At 41.4% G+C, this 15,637-nt stretch overlaps 1 protein-coding gene across 1 annotated transcript in view; it reads left to right on the top strand.

Annotated features, from left to right (window-relative positions):
• Positions 1 to 15,637, top strand: part of galnt17 (polypeptide N-acetylgalactosaminyltransferase 17) — a 54,321-nt gene that overhangs the window by 5,138 nt on the left and 33,546 nt on the right. The window contains exons 2-3 of the mRNA XM_047391645.1: positions 3,548 to 3,731; positions 11,831 to 11,997. Coding sequence (XP_047247601.1) covers positions 3,548 to 3,731; positions 11,831 to 11,997 — 351 coding nt within the window. The remainder of the gene's footprint in view (positions 1 to 3,547; positions 3,732 to 11,830; positions 11,998 to 15,637) is intronic.

Genomic DNA, 15,637 nt, shown 5'->3' with positions numbered 1-15,637 from the left:
CAAACTCCCATGAACCCTCGAGCACCCTCTAGAGGGTATAGAGCTGGTCCAGTGTTCCACGGCTGGGACAAAAACCACACTGTTCCTCCTGAAGCCGAGGTTCGACTATCGGTCGGACTCTCCTCTCCAATACCCTGGCGTAGGCCTTACCAGGGAGGCTGAGGAGTGTGATCCCCCTGTAGTTGGAACACACCCTCCGGTCCCCCTTCTTATAAAGGGGGACCACCACCCCAGTCTGCCAGTCCAGAGGCACTGTCCCCGACCGCCACGCAATGTTGAAGAGGCGTGTCAACCATGACAGCCCTACAACATCCAGACACTTGAGGTACTCAGGGCGGATCTCATCCACCCCCGAAGCCTTGCCACCGCGGAGCTTTTTAACCACCTCGGTGACTTCAGCCTGGGTGATGAAAGAGTCCAACCCCGAGTCCCCAGCCTCTGTTTCCACCACGGAATGCGTGATGGCAGGATTGAGGAGATCCTCGAAGTACTCCTTCCACCGCCCGATAATGTCCTCAGTCGAGGTCAGCAGTCTCCCGCCCCCACTATAAACAGTGTTGGCAAAGCACTGCTTCCCCCTCCTGAGGCGCCGGATGGTTTGCCAGAATCGCTTCGAGGCCAACCGGTAGTCCTTCTCCATGGCCTCACCGAACTCTTCCCAGGCCCGGGTTTTTGCCTCTGCCACAGCCCGGGCCGCAGCACGCTTGGCCTCACGGTACCCGTCAGCCGCCTCAGGAGTCCCACAAGCCAACCACAGCCGATAGGACTCCTTCTTCAGCTTAACTGCATCCCTTACTGCCGGTGTCCACCACCGGGTTCTGGGATTGCCGCCACGACAGGCACCGCAGACCTTACGGCCGCAGCTATGGGCAGCAGCATCGACAATAGATGCAGAGAACATGGTCCACTCGGACTCTATGTCTCCAACATCCCCCGGGATCTGGTCGAAGCTCTCCCGGAGGTGGGAGTTGAATACATCCCTGGCTGAGGGCTCCGCCAGGCGTTCCCAGCAGACCCTCACTATGCGCTTGGGCCTGCCGAGTCTGTCCGGCTTTCTCCTCCTCCAGCGGATCCAACTCGCCACCAGGTGATGATCAGTGGACAGCTCAGCCCCTCTCTTCACCCGAGTATCCAAAACATGCGGCCAAAGGTCTGATGATACGACAACAAAGTCGATCATCGACCTCCTGCCTAGGGTGTCCTGGTGCCAAGTGCACTGATGGACACCCTTATGTTTGAACATGGTGTTCGTTATGGACAATCCGTGACTAGCACAGAAGTCCAATAACAAAACACCACTCGGATTTAGATTGGGGGGGCCATTCCTCCCGATCACGCCTCTCCAGGTGTCACTGTCGTTCCCCACGTGGGCGTTGAAGTCCCCCAGCAGAATAATGGAGTCCCCGGGAGGGGCACTATCCAGCACCCCCGACAGGGACGCCAAGAAGGCAGGGTACTCTGCACTACCACTCGGCCCGTAGGCTGAAATGATAGTCAGAGACCTCTCCCCAACCCGAAGGCGCAGGGATACAACCCTCTCATCCACTGGGGTAAACCCCAACACGAGACGGCTGAGCTGGGGGGCAACAAGCAAACCCACACCAGCCCGCCGCCTCTCCCCGTGGGCCACTCCAGAGTAGAAGAGAGTCCAACCCCTCTCAAGGAGATGGGTTCCAGAGCCCACGCTGTGCGTGGAGGCGAGCCCGACTATTTCTAGTCGATATCTCTCGACCTCCTGCACAAGCTCAGGCTCCTTCCCCCCCAGCGAGGTGACATTCCACGTCCCTAGAGCCAGCCTAAGCATCCGGGGATCGGGCCGTTGAGGTCTCCACCTTCGTCCGCCACCCAATCCTCTTTGCACCGGTCCCTCACGGTTCCCCCTGCAGGTGGTGGGCCCACTGGGGGATGGCCTCGCGTCTCTCGTTCGGGCTTGGCCCGGCCGGGTCCCGCGAGGAGCAACCCGGCCACCAGGCGCTCTCCGACGAGTCCCGACCCCAGGCCTGGCTCCAGGGTGGGACCCCGGCTCCGCCGTACCGGGCGACGTCACGTGCCTCGATATTATGTTTTTCATGAGGGGTTCTTGAACCATTCTTTGTCTGACCCATCACCTAGAACCTGTTTACCATGGGAGACCCTACCAGGGGCATTTAGGCCCCAGACAACATAGCCTCTAGGATCATTTGAGCACTCAAACCCCTCCACCACGTTAAGGTGACGGTTCAAGGAGGGGTTTTATTGTATTTATGATACTTTAATCTTTAAAGGTCCTACAAGCTTTGTCTTGGTTCACCTCCACTCACCTGCAATGAAGATAGGAATCCATGTCTTCAGCATGATCACTTTTTGTACTGTTTAATAACTCAGATCTTAATCCAGAAAGCCCTGACTGTTCAAGATAACCAACAGCCTTCCAGCCTCAGAGTGACCCTCCCGGGACAGACAGAACCGATGATGATAGTCTCTCCAACTTAGAGAGAGACAGAACTGACAGAATCTGCAGCAGAAACCCAAGTTTGTTCCAAAGAGCTACACTGACCAGATAGCAGGTGTTTTATGATCGTGGCGGTTCTTGTTGGAAACTGAAGGATCTGAAGGTCCCTTGTTTTGAATTATTATTTTCCTTTAAAAACTTTAGGTCCTGCATTTGCAAAACTTTGCATGTATGTTTCAGAGAGAGACACACAGACAAAACGTTTGATCAGATTTAGATATTTTAATAATTTCATGATACTCTGAGCCTTTGTTCTCAGTTTTCTTCAGAATATTCCTCTAAGTAGTAGCTATTTTTCATGTTTGGGTTTTGTTAAATTTCAATATCATGTTTCTGAAAATAAAAATATTCAAAAATACAAATCATATTCCTATTTGGAAAGTATGAAATTTAGGCTCCCTGAGAAATTCACCCGTTTGATTTATTACTGATAAATTTGAAACTTATATTTTATTCATAAAAAATAGGAATTTACTATAGGTTTTCATCTTTACCCACACCATTAATGATGCAAAATGAAAAAGAAAGCTAACTTACGTGAATTCTTTATTAAGGCTCTGTAAACGTCAAACGAGTTTAAGTAAATAAGATGGGTTGAAATAGCTTTAGCTGCAGGCATCTCCAGAACTGTACCTAATTAATCCCCGAGGAGTTGATGTTTTTCTTCCAGGAAGGTGGTTTGAGGTCACGGTCGACTGCAAAGAATAAAGGTTCAGTTGCACCAGGCTGCAGGATGTTTGTAATTTTGATGATGTTAAAACCCAGGTATAACCCAAAGAATCTTAATTTATTTTTTATGTTTTTTATGACTTTCAAATCTTGCACAGCTTCACTGGAACTGATTTTTTTGTGATTAAGGCGAACCTTTAGTTAAACTTCATACCAACGTTTCTTGTAACCTTTAAGGTTTTATGTATCCTGTTTAAAACTGAGCTGCAGTTTGTTTTAAATTCAGGTAAAAGGTTCACTGTCATATGCAGCCTCTGCTGAGAGGAGAATGACCCAGTCAGCCTCAAGGTTCCTGATGTTCTACCTTGTCTTGTTCACTTCAAACAGGTCTGTCCAAATCCCTTGGTCTGATTGAGGGCTTTGGGGGCCGGGGTAAAGGCGGCCTCCCTGCTACGCTTTCACCGCTCGAGGAGAACGATGCCAAATACCTGAAGGAGAAGTATGGCTACAATGCCTACCTCAGTGACAGGATCTCTCTGGATCGGACCATCCCGGATCATCGGCCTAACAAGTGAGTTTGTGTCATCCACATTAAAAAAAAAAAAAACGTAACTTAACTTCTGATTGTTTGTAACCCAAAATTACAAAGAACACAGTTTTACGTCTTGCTTTTGCTCCCACGTAACATTTTTAGACCATAAGGATGTATGGAAATTATTTTGTGCTTTCAACAGTCATATAAAAACAAGTTTAAATAATTCAGAACCACATCTTTTTCCATAAGTCACTGCTGCTCTGAATAGAGCCATGACTCAATGAGAACAGATTTATTTGGAAAGGTTTCTGCTGCAAAGAAAATCCAATTAAAACTTTTGAAAATCTTTTTAATAATTCAAATGGAAACTTTTGCTGCTTCAAGTTCATTTTTTCACCAAAAAGGATGGGAATACTTGATTATGTCCAATTCCACATATAACTATGTGTCAGTCTGTTCAGTTCAAAGAGTTATTACTAATACTTCTTCATATTTTGATTCAACACTGCCAGACTTTAGATTTTTTTGTTGATATTTTGAGCTTTTTCATTAGTTTCAAAGCTGTATTCGACCAGTAAGACATTTCTTGTAGTTGGTCACCAGGTTTGCACAAATCTCAGGATACATTTTTACCTGCCTGTTTAAATCCTTTGGGTCTCTTGGATGCTTCCAGGCAGCAGGTCTGGTTCTTGTCCAGGATCTGACGGTACACAGCCCCCTCATGCAATAAAGTCACTCTGTACCCTTAGCTGAAAAATCAAAGCATTATATTTCCACCCCCGTGCTTGACTGAGGGGATGGTGTGCCTTGGTTCATTCTTGATTCCTGAATTACTCCAAACACCTCCAGTCAATTTAATGTCAGATTGCTTGATTTTGGTTTCACATGACCACAGCAGGCTCTTCTAAACCTTTTTTGAATTATTAAGACGTTCATTGATAAACTCAAAACAGGCCTGTAGACATGTCTTCAATAGGAGGAGGGTTAGGGCTGATTTTAATCTTTTGCGGAACCGGTGGTGTTCTTGATGACTGTGGCCTCCTGATTATTAGATAGCTCCTCTGGTGTTCCTGTGAGCTGATCAGTCACCTTTCATATGATCTTCTTCAGTCCATGAGGTGATGTTTTGCATTAAGCTCCAGACAAAGGGTCAATAATAATAATTTTATATTTAACTTCTCACTGTCTTACCAAGTTTCTTGGTGATGATTTTGGAGCCCTTCCAGCCATCAATTTTTTCTCTACCAAAATAGACCATAAGTATTTGAAATTTTTTTTGATGCCTGAAATAATATGATCCTCTTAGGCCATGATATGTTTGCTGAGCTGTGAAACAGTTAAACACTCATTATTTTTATCTGAAGGGTACATAACTTGGTAAAACCTCAGCAATGACCCCCAAAGACCAAATTGAACGTACATATTTCTTCTGTCAAGCTCAATTAATATTTTAATGATGCATTTTCTTCCTGAAAAACAAACACATTGTCCTTCTGATTCTGGACTCCAGTTTTAGCAAATCTAGTTTTACTTTTGGTAAGGTTGTAATAACAGAGCTTGTTGAATCTGTTTGTTCAGTTGATGCACAACAGTTTTCACCACTTCAGCTCCATATTTTAGCTCCAGCTCTTACCCAGGATCAAGCATAACCCGTTTTAGGCCAAAGCATCTCATTAAGCTTTAAGTTAAGACTTTGACCAGGCCACTCCAAACACTTCATTTTCTTTTGAGCCAATTAGATGTGGACTTGTTGGTGCACCTCAGGTCATTGTCCTGCTGCTGATAGCCAGATTTTCTACTTTAGGACTTTTTGATAAGGAGAAGAATACATGGCCATCAAGGTCCTGAAACAGCAAATCAGCCGCTGGTCATCACACGACCACCACCATGTTTGACTGTCAGTATGAAGTTATTTTTCTGAAATGCCAGATATAACAGGATGTACAATGTCTTGTAAATCTACGGAATACTTCCACAAACGTGTGAGTCATTATCTAGATGTTTTTTGGCAAATAAAAGATGGGCCTTTGTTCATTTTCCTTAGCAGAGGTATTTTACAACTGTTGACCAAATGCTGGCCTTTATTGAGGTATGTAAGGTCTGCAGACTTTTAGATGTTGTCCTGGGTTCTTGATTACCTCTTGGATAAGTCATCAATGAGCTCCTAGAGTAATTTTGGTTGGTTGGCCACTTCTGGGAAGGTTCACCACTGTTCCATGTTTTCACCAGTTGTGGATAATGGCTCTCACTGTGGTTAACTTGAGTTCCAAAACCATAGAAATGGCCAGATTGGTTAGTGTCAGTGACTTTGTTTTATATCTGTTCTTTAATTCCTTGGATTGGGACATAATGTGCTGCTTTTTGAGATCTTTTAGCCTACTTCATGTTGTCAGACAGGTTCTGTTGAAGTGATTTCTTGATTCTGCAGGAAAGCAGGACTTTTGTGAGTGTTGAGAGAAATTGTAATCAGCTCTCAATGAAATGTTGATAATCAGGGTTAATTCATGATTTCAAAATGATTTCAGAAAATCATCATTTGGGAACTGTTGTTTTGTATTTACTCAGGTTATTTTTGTGTGATATTAAAATTTATTGGATGATCATAAACAAGTGCAATAGAAAAGTAAAACCAGAAGAAATCTCTAAGGGAACAATTACCTTTTCACAGCGTTGTATATATTGTAACTTCATGCATGGTGCAGCTTATTGACTAAATGCTTATTTTGAGAATATTTCTCCATGTCACATTTCTGCCTAGGAGAGTAAATTAAAAGTAATTTATGATAACATTGCTTTGCTCTTTCCTGCCACCAGCTGCATGCATGTGTGGGCTTTTTTTCTTTGGGCATAGTGTGGTGAAAAATCCAGAACTCTTATTTGTCACCGCAGGGAGTCTTATATGGTGCTGAGAAAAGAGCGGCATGTGAAGCGTGTCTGGGTGTGATATCTGCAGGCCTGGAAGGAACAGCAGCAGCAGAAGGATGTCAGCTGGAGCCTCATGAGCCACACTGTGTTTGATTGAGGCTCCTTTAACTCTGCAGAGCAGGAGGTGGTGGTGAAACGTGACAGAAAAAAGCAGCAAGAGAAAAGAAAGAGTTAAAGGAACAAAACTAAGATCTTGTGCATTTATTTGTTTAAACCTGCTAACAATACACAGCAGATGTAAAACTCGAAAACTCGAAGTCTGCTGATATCCACCCATCTAGCTGAAGCTCCTAACATCCGTCTGCACTGCTAAAGAAATGTTAAAAGACAATTACTGTCACAGAATATTCAGTGAATTTGTACTTGTGAAGTGACAAGTTCTCACTCACATTTGAAACTATTCCTGCTGCTCTCTTCGCTCTCCTACACAATGCTGTTACTGCTTGTATTGATCGCACCACAACCTTTGCCTCCCATTCAAATATATTGTTGCTCTAATTGCTGTAGCTTTTATTGCAGCTTCTTTATGTTTGTTCACTGGGAATATAAAGTGGCAGCAACATACAGTTAAAACTGTTGGCTTTTATATGATGGTGAACATTTTAAGATTATACAGTGGCTCATGTTGACTTTGCAGAATTGTCATTGTCTGTATTAGGATGTGGAAGTGTCCTGCATGGTCCTACAATTTCTTTAAATCTTGATTCAAATCTGGTCCCTATGGGTTGGTCTGAGTCTCAGCTGTTTGCAGAGGAGTTCAGGTATCCTGATATCTTGTTCACAAGTGATGATGAGCAGGAGATGAAGAGACACATCAGAGCTTTGTGTTCTATTATGGGGTCTTTGCTCTAGTCTGTTATGTTAAAGAAATTACGAAGCTGAAAGGCAACCCTCTCAGTTTACCTTTATGGGTTAAAATGCAGATGGACCAGTCATGGTCATGAGATATTGATCGTGATTAGAATGAGATCCTATATACAGGACGCAGAAAACTAGCCAGCTATTGAGTTTCCACACTCAAGACAGAGGAAGGACTTAGGTCATCCAGGTAGAGCTAGGTGTAGGACCACTCTTATCTAATCAGGGTACATGCTGGATGCCTTGTTTTGGAGGTTAGTTAGACATGTCCCACTGGGGGGAGAAGCATAACTCTTCTGGTCTGGGAACACCTTGGGATCCCTTTCGAGGAGCTACGGAGTGCCATTGGGGAGCAGGGTATCTGGGTTTACCTTCATCCAACTCAAATAATCTTATGATGACGTCTCAGGAAACCATGTTGGTGTGCAGTTCAAGTGGGTGAATACATTTTAGGTCTTATGATGATGTCACAGTATACTGTTGTTCCTTGTATCCGGTTTTAAAAAAAAATATGTAACAAGTATCAAAATGTGAGAAAATTAAAGGAATTTTGTGGGACATCAAGTTTTGCCATGTCTTTTCAGTATATGTTACTATTAGAAATTGTGTATTGGGATCAGGGGCAGTATTCTGCTGTGCGGAATGGGGTATGTTACATTTGCCATGATAGCGCCACCTCTGGCTTATCTTTTTAACCTTTCACTGGATACAAATTAGATTCCTTCCATTTGGAAATCTGCCTCTGTTCTGCTGTTATTTAAAGGGAGCAACCCAGCAGAATTAAATAATTACAGGCCTATATGGAAATTGTCCTTTCTTGCTAAAATCTCTGAGTCTCTTGTAAGTGAGCAATTGATGTAGGATCTCATTAGCCATGATATTATACGATATGATATTATCACTTCGTCAGACTGGCTTCAGCAATAGAACTACAGCTACAGCATCATTGAGTAATAAATTATTTTATTGAGGCTTTGGACAGTAAGAAACATTGATGAGCCATTTTCGTTGACCTTTTTAAGACTTTTGACACTGTGTATAATATGGTATGACAGAACAGCGGGTTGGGTGGTTCGAAAAAGATTTTTCCAACAGAACTCAGTGTGTGAAAGCTCAAGACATTGCCTCTTGCTTTCTGGATGTGGTCGAATGTGTTTCCAAGGGATCAGTTCTCTGGCTCTTTATCCACCTTATATATTAATAATCTTGAACAAGGAGTATCAAACACTAACTATCAGTTTTATGCCGATGACACTGTGATGTTTTCCGTTGGATCCACACCTCAGCAGGCACTTCATCAGCTCCATCCATCCATCAATACTGTTCAGGAAACGTTGTGCAGATATAAAAAAAAAAGAAACAAATTGTGTTACTTTTTCAACTCTAAATTAATTTATTTACATTTTCCATCTATCAACACTCATCTTGGTTTAAAGATTGATCGTGTGTCTGAATATAAATACCTCAGCATGTGAACAGATGATTTTCCCTCCTTTAACTCTCATGTTGAACAGTTGGTAAATAAAGTGAAGCCGAACTTTCCTTCGGATTAAGTCATGTCTAGGGGGTTAAGTCTAAGAAAATACTTTTGTGTGCCACCTTTACGCCTCTGTTTGACTGCGGAGATGTAGTTTATATTAATATTTTGTCAGGGTGCTTGAATTATCTTGACAGTCTACCACGGAGCCTTGAGATTCATCACAAACCTCAACTGTTTGACTCATCATTGTACGTTGTAGTCTTCTGTCGGAGGGTCTGCATCGCTAGTGCAAAGATTAAACTATTGACATACCCTCATTTATAAAGCTGGGATTTTCAGTTGCCTCCACTGCCTCTCATAGCATAACCAAAGCTTTGAATATTCCCTTTTAACTCTCTTCTGATGTTTGCTTTTTAACAATGAGACCAAAGCTGCAGAAAAATGTTTTTTTGCAGTCTGAGGCAACTAAGTTTTTTGGGTTGTGCTGATTTTTGATTTTTTAAAGTTTAAAACTTTTCCAATAGAAGTTGATAAAGTTCTGGTGATGGCTGAATTTTTTACTCCTTTTTTTCTCTTTAAAGCATTTTAATTTGAAAACCTTTTTCAATGGGTGTGTGTAAGAATTGTTTGCTTTGATGACCTTGTCAGGTTTTGGTTTATTGAACAGTTTGTCATTCTTATAAGATTTCACCTAAAACATTTACAACACATGTTGTAAGGAATAAATAATAAAGGAAAGGGGTGACTCTACTAAGTCTCTACTAAGGCTGCTACCCCCACGACCCGGTCCCGGATAACGCGGAAGACGAGTATGAGTACGAGTAGATGCTGGAGGCTACTTAATTATACTCATATATCAAAAATCTAACTTGTGTCATAATTTTGGTCAATCTCAGATCTATCATATATCAGTCTGAATGACAAATTGCTTAATTACTGAGTCCTAATTTCATATTTATCTGAAAGTAATGAGATTTCACAAAATTCTAAAGACATATTTGAGAATCACAATACTGACACTTCATTTGGAAATGAGTAATCATATTGGAATCAGGCACTAATGGGATCACAAACTTGCAGTAGACCTATCTATCTTAATGCTTAAATAAGTAGAGAAATGAACCATAAACAAATATGATTCATCACTAAAGAGAAATGTACAGGGGGGTGTGGGAACATAGTACAAATTAATGATGACTGGTAAGTCAGTGCTCATCTTTGAAATTTAGTTGAAAATTTTCAAGCATATTCCAAATATTTAACCTAAATTAGGGAGAAAAGTTTGAAAGAGGACAGAAATGCAAGAGTTTAAAAGCAAACAGGCCTATAATGTCTGGCAGTTTCTGACACCAGAACATATCGTTCAAGAAACTTCTAGTATTTAATCGGGGTCCTGTTGTATCACCTGTCTATGAACCAGACTCCATCTCTGGACCTGCGGTTCTCAGTGTCACCTTCCTCCGTTCATTCGACAGGGGAAAATCTGCTGCTGGACCTCTCCTTAAGATCCTCTTGCATAGGCGTTGTTTGGTAGTTCCTCCATTTGGATTTTGAAACCAAAGTTTCAATAGAAGAAAAAGTATTTTTGCTGATAAGATGGATTCTTGTCTTTACCACAGGTGTGTAGAGGAGAACAAAGATTGCTGAAATGATTGTGATAAAATGTCTGTGGAAGAAAAAAAGATGTTGCCCACAGTTGTTTTCTCAGACACTAATCAACCCACATTTCTGCCCTGTGCGATCTATAGGCTGAAATAGACTCTTCTAATTTTCAAACCCTTTCCCGTAAGTTTCAGAGAAGCGACAGTTCACCCATCCATCTATACCCACTTGTCTGTGCAGGGTTGCACGGATGAAAATGCAATGAAATCATAATTTCTATGGTTTCATCAAATAAAGCTTAAATCTTTGTTTTAGAGAATCTGTGAACACTGCAGAAGAACTCCATTAACATATGACGCCATAAGAAGGTTACAATTTTGAACTATGATAGAAGATTCAAATAAATGTTAGCTTTAGCATCATTTTTTGTTGTTATCCAGCCATGTTATAGAGCAACCATTTTCCCTCCCTGTGTGTTCGACACTAACACCTTTTTCTACTGAGTACCTAAAGTGCTGCTGCACAAAAGATTTAACAGTGATAAGGCCTGGATCAAGGCTACCTTAGCCACAATGTGATACAGACATCCTCTAAACAAGAAATATTGTGACATTTTAACATTTCCAGATTCAGTGGCACAAGATTTCATTAAATCCTTTGTCCCTGACCTCTCTCTGGTTTTTACTAACATGAAAATCATTAAAGACAATGCAGTTTGTTGATGTGTTTATAACTGAAAAAGTGGATGTATTCAGTTCCGGTGCATTTAATGAACATTGGAAAATAAATCTGATTTTCCTCAGTATTTGACCTGTCCATTACAAGTTGATAAAGGAAAAATGCATTGATTAATTTTTCAAAGTTTATATTCAAATGAAAACGTTGGATTTACTGTGTATTTACATCCACTTACCATTTTATCTAACACAGGAGATCAAATTATTGATTAAAGTGCGGTAACATCGTAAAGTAAAGGAAGACATTACCGCCTCCACATGTGCTAAACTTAGAGCTAAAGCGTCACCCTTCCTCCTTTCTCTTCATTAGAGCTGTTTGAGCAGAGGTGAAAATAGGCCTCCTGTCAGCTGCAGACACACACTGTGAATACGGCAAAATAACCCATGTGATTAGGCCTGCAGAGAAAGCTGCATGTTTGGCTTTGCTTGTCAAGACAGAGGAAGCTTGGTGTTATTAAGCAGCAGTGAAGTACGAGCATGTGCAGAATGTATGATTTGTTTTAAATATTGCCTGTTTGCTTTTCTTTCTGCAGATGTAGAAAAGTCAGCTATCCCAGAGATCTCCCCCAAATTTCCCTCATCTTCATCTTCGTCAACGAGGCGCTGTCAGTGATCCTGCGCTCTGTCCACTCGGCAGTCAATCACACGCCGGCTCACTTGCTCAAAGAGATCATTCTGGTGGACGACAGCAGCGATGACGGTCAGTAAGAATCATTGATTTATACCTTCAGATTTTACAGTGTTTACTTATGGAGGCTGGCATTGTTATGAGTTTAATAAATAAAACCAGCTTTTCATTGTTTCTCCTTTTATTAATTATCCAACAGTGACTCTGAATTTAAACATGAGCTGACATGATTTGTTCAAATGTTTTGGCAACATTAACATTTGAAAATTAGTAGTATCCAGTCACTTTTTTTTATCTCTAAATAAAAAATTAAAAAATATATATTGTTGCCCATGACATCATAATCAACTTTTATTTTGGGAATATTTGCTTGCTGCAGAGAAAAATGAATCAATGTTCTTGCAACCATAGCAAAAATATAACTTAAGCAGGTATTTTTAAGCACATTTTTTAATTTTGTTCATTACCTGGTTATGTTACAGTATTAATGTATTTTAAAGTTTTATTAATTATACTGATTAGAGTCTAAAAATGTTTATTGAAGAATTTCTAATCCATTCTTCATGTTTCCCTGTGGTATGATGGGAAATGCCACCAGGAAAAATGAGCACTATTTCTCTTAGCTACTGTTCAAAATGGAAAAGAGAACATGCCATTCTGCCCGACTGGAGCATCTAAATCAGTGAAGCTCCATCCAACAGGTGGAATACCCTGAAAGATGTTTTCAAGCTTTTATTTCTGTAGTTTCTTATAATTTTCTGCTTTACAGCTAATAAAAACTGAACATTTAAGATTAGAATATTAGATCAGAGTAACATTTTGTATTCAGACACTTGATGAAAGGACTGTCCACCTACATATACTGTATTTATTTGTCATAATGGGTTTTTACCAGACTCTGAATGACAACCACAAGTGAACCAAGGCAACGTTGTAACACTTTATTTGGTTTTACATGAGCAAATGTGATCTGGAACCAGGACTGGATCAACGACAGGATTGGGGTCTCACTGAGGGGAAAAAGAGAGGCTTAGAGAGGTCCTGCATCAGATGGCAAAATATAAAACAGTTTCTTTTGGTTTTGGACTTGCGAAGGCAGGACTCTCAGAAAAACCCAGGGAGGAATAATTCTGTTCCACGATGGTTGAGGTTAGCAGATGGGTGCAGTTGAAGGGGAAAGTGTTTCCAGGCTTTTCAGGCTCAGTGTTTGTTTCTTGATCCTTTTCCATAAAGGGGTATTTCCATGGGAGGGTGGACAGGCAGGTGAATGATTCTCAGAAGCAGGTGAATACAGCTCTAGAAAACCTGGGTCCGGGAAGGAGGCAGAATGGAGGTTCACAGCTGAGACAATCGAGGCTTCAATTACCTTGATCCTCAGAACATGACAAGAATTAACCAAAGGCACGAAAAAACCACAAAATCTCCAACAGAAACCATCTTCCTAAGAGGCAGAAGAGAAAACACAATACGTCAGAGATCGGTGAGATAACTGCAGAGCAGCAGAGGTCTACCTGTTTACCACTGAACTGAGACAACAAGCTGACCCTCCCTCTGGTTCTCCACTCCTCTTAAGCCCAGGTTGATTGCTCCCTGATGAGCAACAGCTGCGCAGGAGCACCTGCCAGTCACACCCTGAGTGGAAGGAGAGAAACACAGCACAAAAAAACACAGACTGCACCCAGCCTGCACACAACCACCGTGGATATGACATTATTTAAATATGTGTATATCTGTTTACATTCCTAAAACTGCTTATATGCATGTTTTGCACAAATATCCTGCACATATATCTTAAATTGCACAACTCTGTTTTTCATATTACAAATTGTTTAGCAATTATTTAGGTACTTTTTAAATAAATTCGTGAAGCCAGACGCACTGAAATTGTGTTCTGTTCTGTATGTATGTATGTAGAATTATAATAAAGAAGAATCTATCTATCTATGCTTAATACCTGCTCAAAGAAATGAGCCTCAATAGAATGCATATTCCAATTTATTGAATATGAATATATATATGGGCTGCACGGTGGCGCGGTTGGTAGCACTTGCCTTGTAGCAAGAAGGTTCTGGTTTCAACTCCTGGCCTGCGGTCTTTCTTCATGGAGTTTGCATGTTCTCCCCGTGCTTGCGTGGGTTCTCTCTGGGTCTTCCTGCTTCCTCCTACAGTCCAAAAGCCTGGCTGTTCATGGTTGTTTGTCCTGTGTGTCACCATGGATGGGTGAATTTATATTTATCATATATTGTGCAACTCTACTCTTGGCTCTCTAAACAGAAACGTGGTTGTAATTGTTTCTTTCAGCAGGTTCACGCTTTAAAACTTTGAAGAGAAAACAAATTGCTGTCCTGCTGGCAAAATGGGTAGTAGAAAAGATTAACAGCAGCAGTGTTGCATCAATATTTACCCCAGATACTTCAAATTAAAGGCTGAATTTTCAAATGTTTTGAACGTGAGATCACGCTACAGCAATGAAAGGTGAATTAATTTTAACTTCTCCTTTTTCACCAAGAAAAGGCCCAAAGTGTCCTCGACAGAATAAAATAATTTTTGCATTTTTATTTACTATGAATGAGATAATAGTCTAATTTCATGTCACTAATGGATCACCCTTTCTAGGTTTGATGGCATGATGAGACTCTTTAGAAAATGCTGTAACTTTGTGTTTGAAGAGGAGCTTTCACTGTGGTGACTGATGGTGTCAGTGTCTTTCTCCAATAGACAGGCAGATAGAGACAGAGCACTCAATAGGATGTCCCTGTCTTATTTATTGGGCTTGGCTGCAAAGCAGGGCTTTCTGAGATGAAGGGACAGACATGAAACCACTCAAAGTAAATAGGAGAACAAAGGCACAAGAAGGACAGAGAGGTGTTGGAGAGAAGACAGATAAATGGCATGGAACTGAAAGAAAGAAAAGGCCATAGAGTGAAGAGAGCTGACAAAAGGCAAATTAAGAGGAAAGGTCAGGGAAAAAGAGAAATAGAGAGGAGGAAGCATGAAATAATGGAAGAGCTGCAAGAACAAACCAGGCTATCAGAGAAAAAAGCAGAGGGTGGCTGGGTGGGGGGGATCGGAGAGGCCCTGAGATAAATGAGGTCAGACAGACTAGAGGAGATTGAGCGCAGGCTACACATCTCCGGAAGAAATGGAAGCAGCGATCTTCCAGAACAGAGACAACTTTGAAGGAGAGACATGAAGCTGTCAAGGCAGAAAATGATAAGGATAGAATTATGAAATTAATATATTTCCAACAAATCCCACAAAGAGGTTAAAAACAACAATGCTTCTGTAGCACAAGCATGTGGACCTCCTCTTCATGCTTTTCTCAAAGGCTTGGCCTGGTTCCTCCTGGGATGCAGAGGTTTTAGCAGAACAGAAATGTTCTCTATGTTTTATATTAAAGAATAATCAGAAAGATTTCTAAAGCTTTAAAACCCTTTAGTCAACATTTCCTTGTTCTTGTTCTGATATCAACGTCTGGTCCAAATCCTGTATGGAGACTGGTGTTGCTGATGATTGCTGACCCATTCTTGTCTTCTTGCAGTTTGGAGTTGATCACATTTTCTTGGCTCGTGTTTCTCCACCTGCTTTTTTGAGAAATAACCACAGGTTCCAAGTAGATTTAATATCCGGGGATTTCCTGACCACAGGTCCAACATTTCAATCTTCTGATCTTTGATCTACATTCCTGACCACTCAATAGGGTGTACACTCA

The sequence above is a fragment of the Girardinichthys multiradiatus genome, chromosome 18 (genome assembly GCF_021462225.1).
Source record: "Girardinichthys multiradiatus isolate DD_20200921_A chromosome 18, DD_fGirMul_XY1, whole genome shotgun sequence".
NCBI classification, from domain to species: Eukaryota; Metazoa; Chordata; class Actinopteri; order Cyprinodontiformes; family Goodeidae; genus Girardinichthys; species Girardinichthys multiradiatus.
The sequence above is the reverse complement of the archived record's forward strand: the minus strand, read 5'-3'. Positions and strand labels throughout refer to the sequence as shown.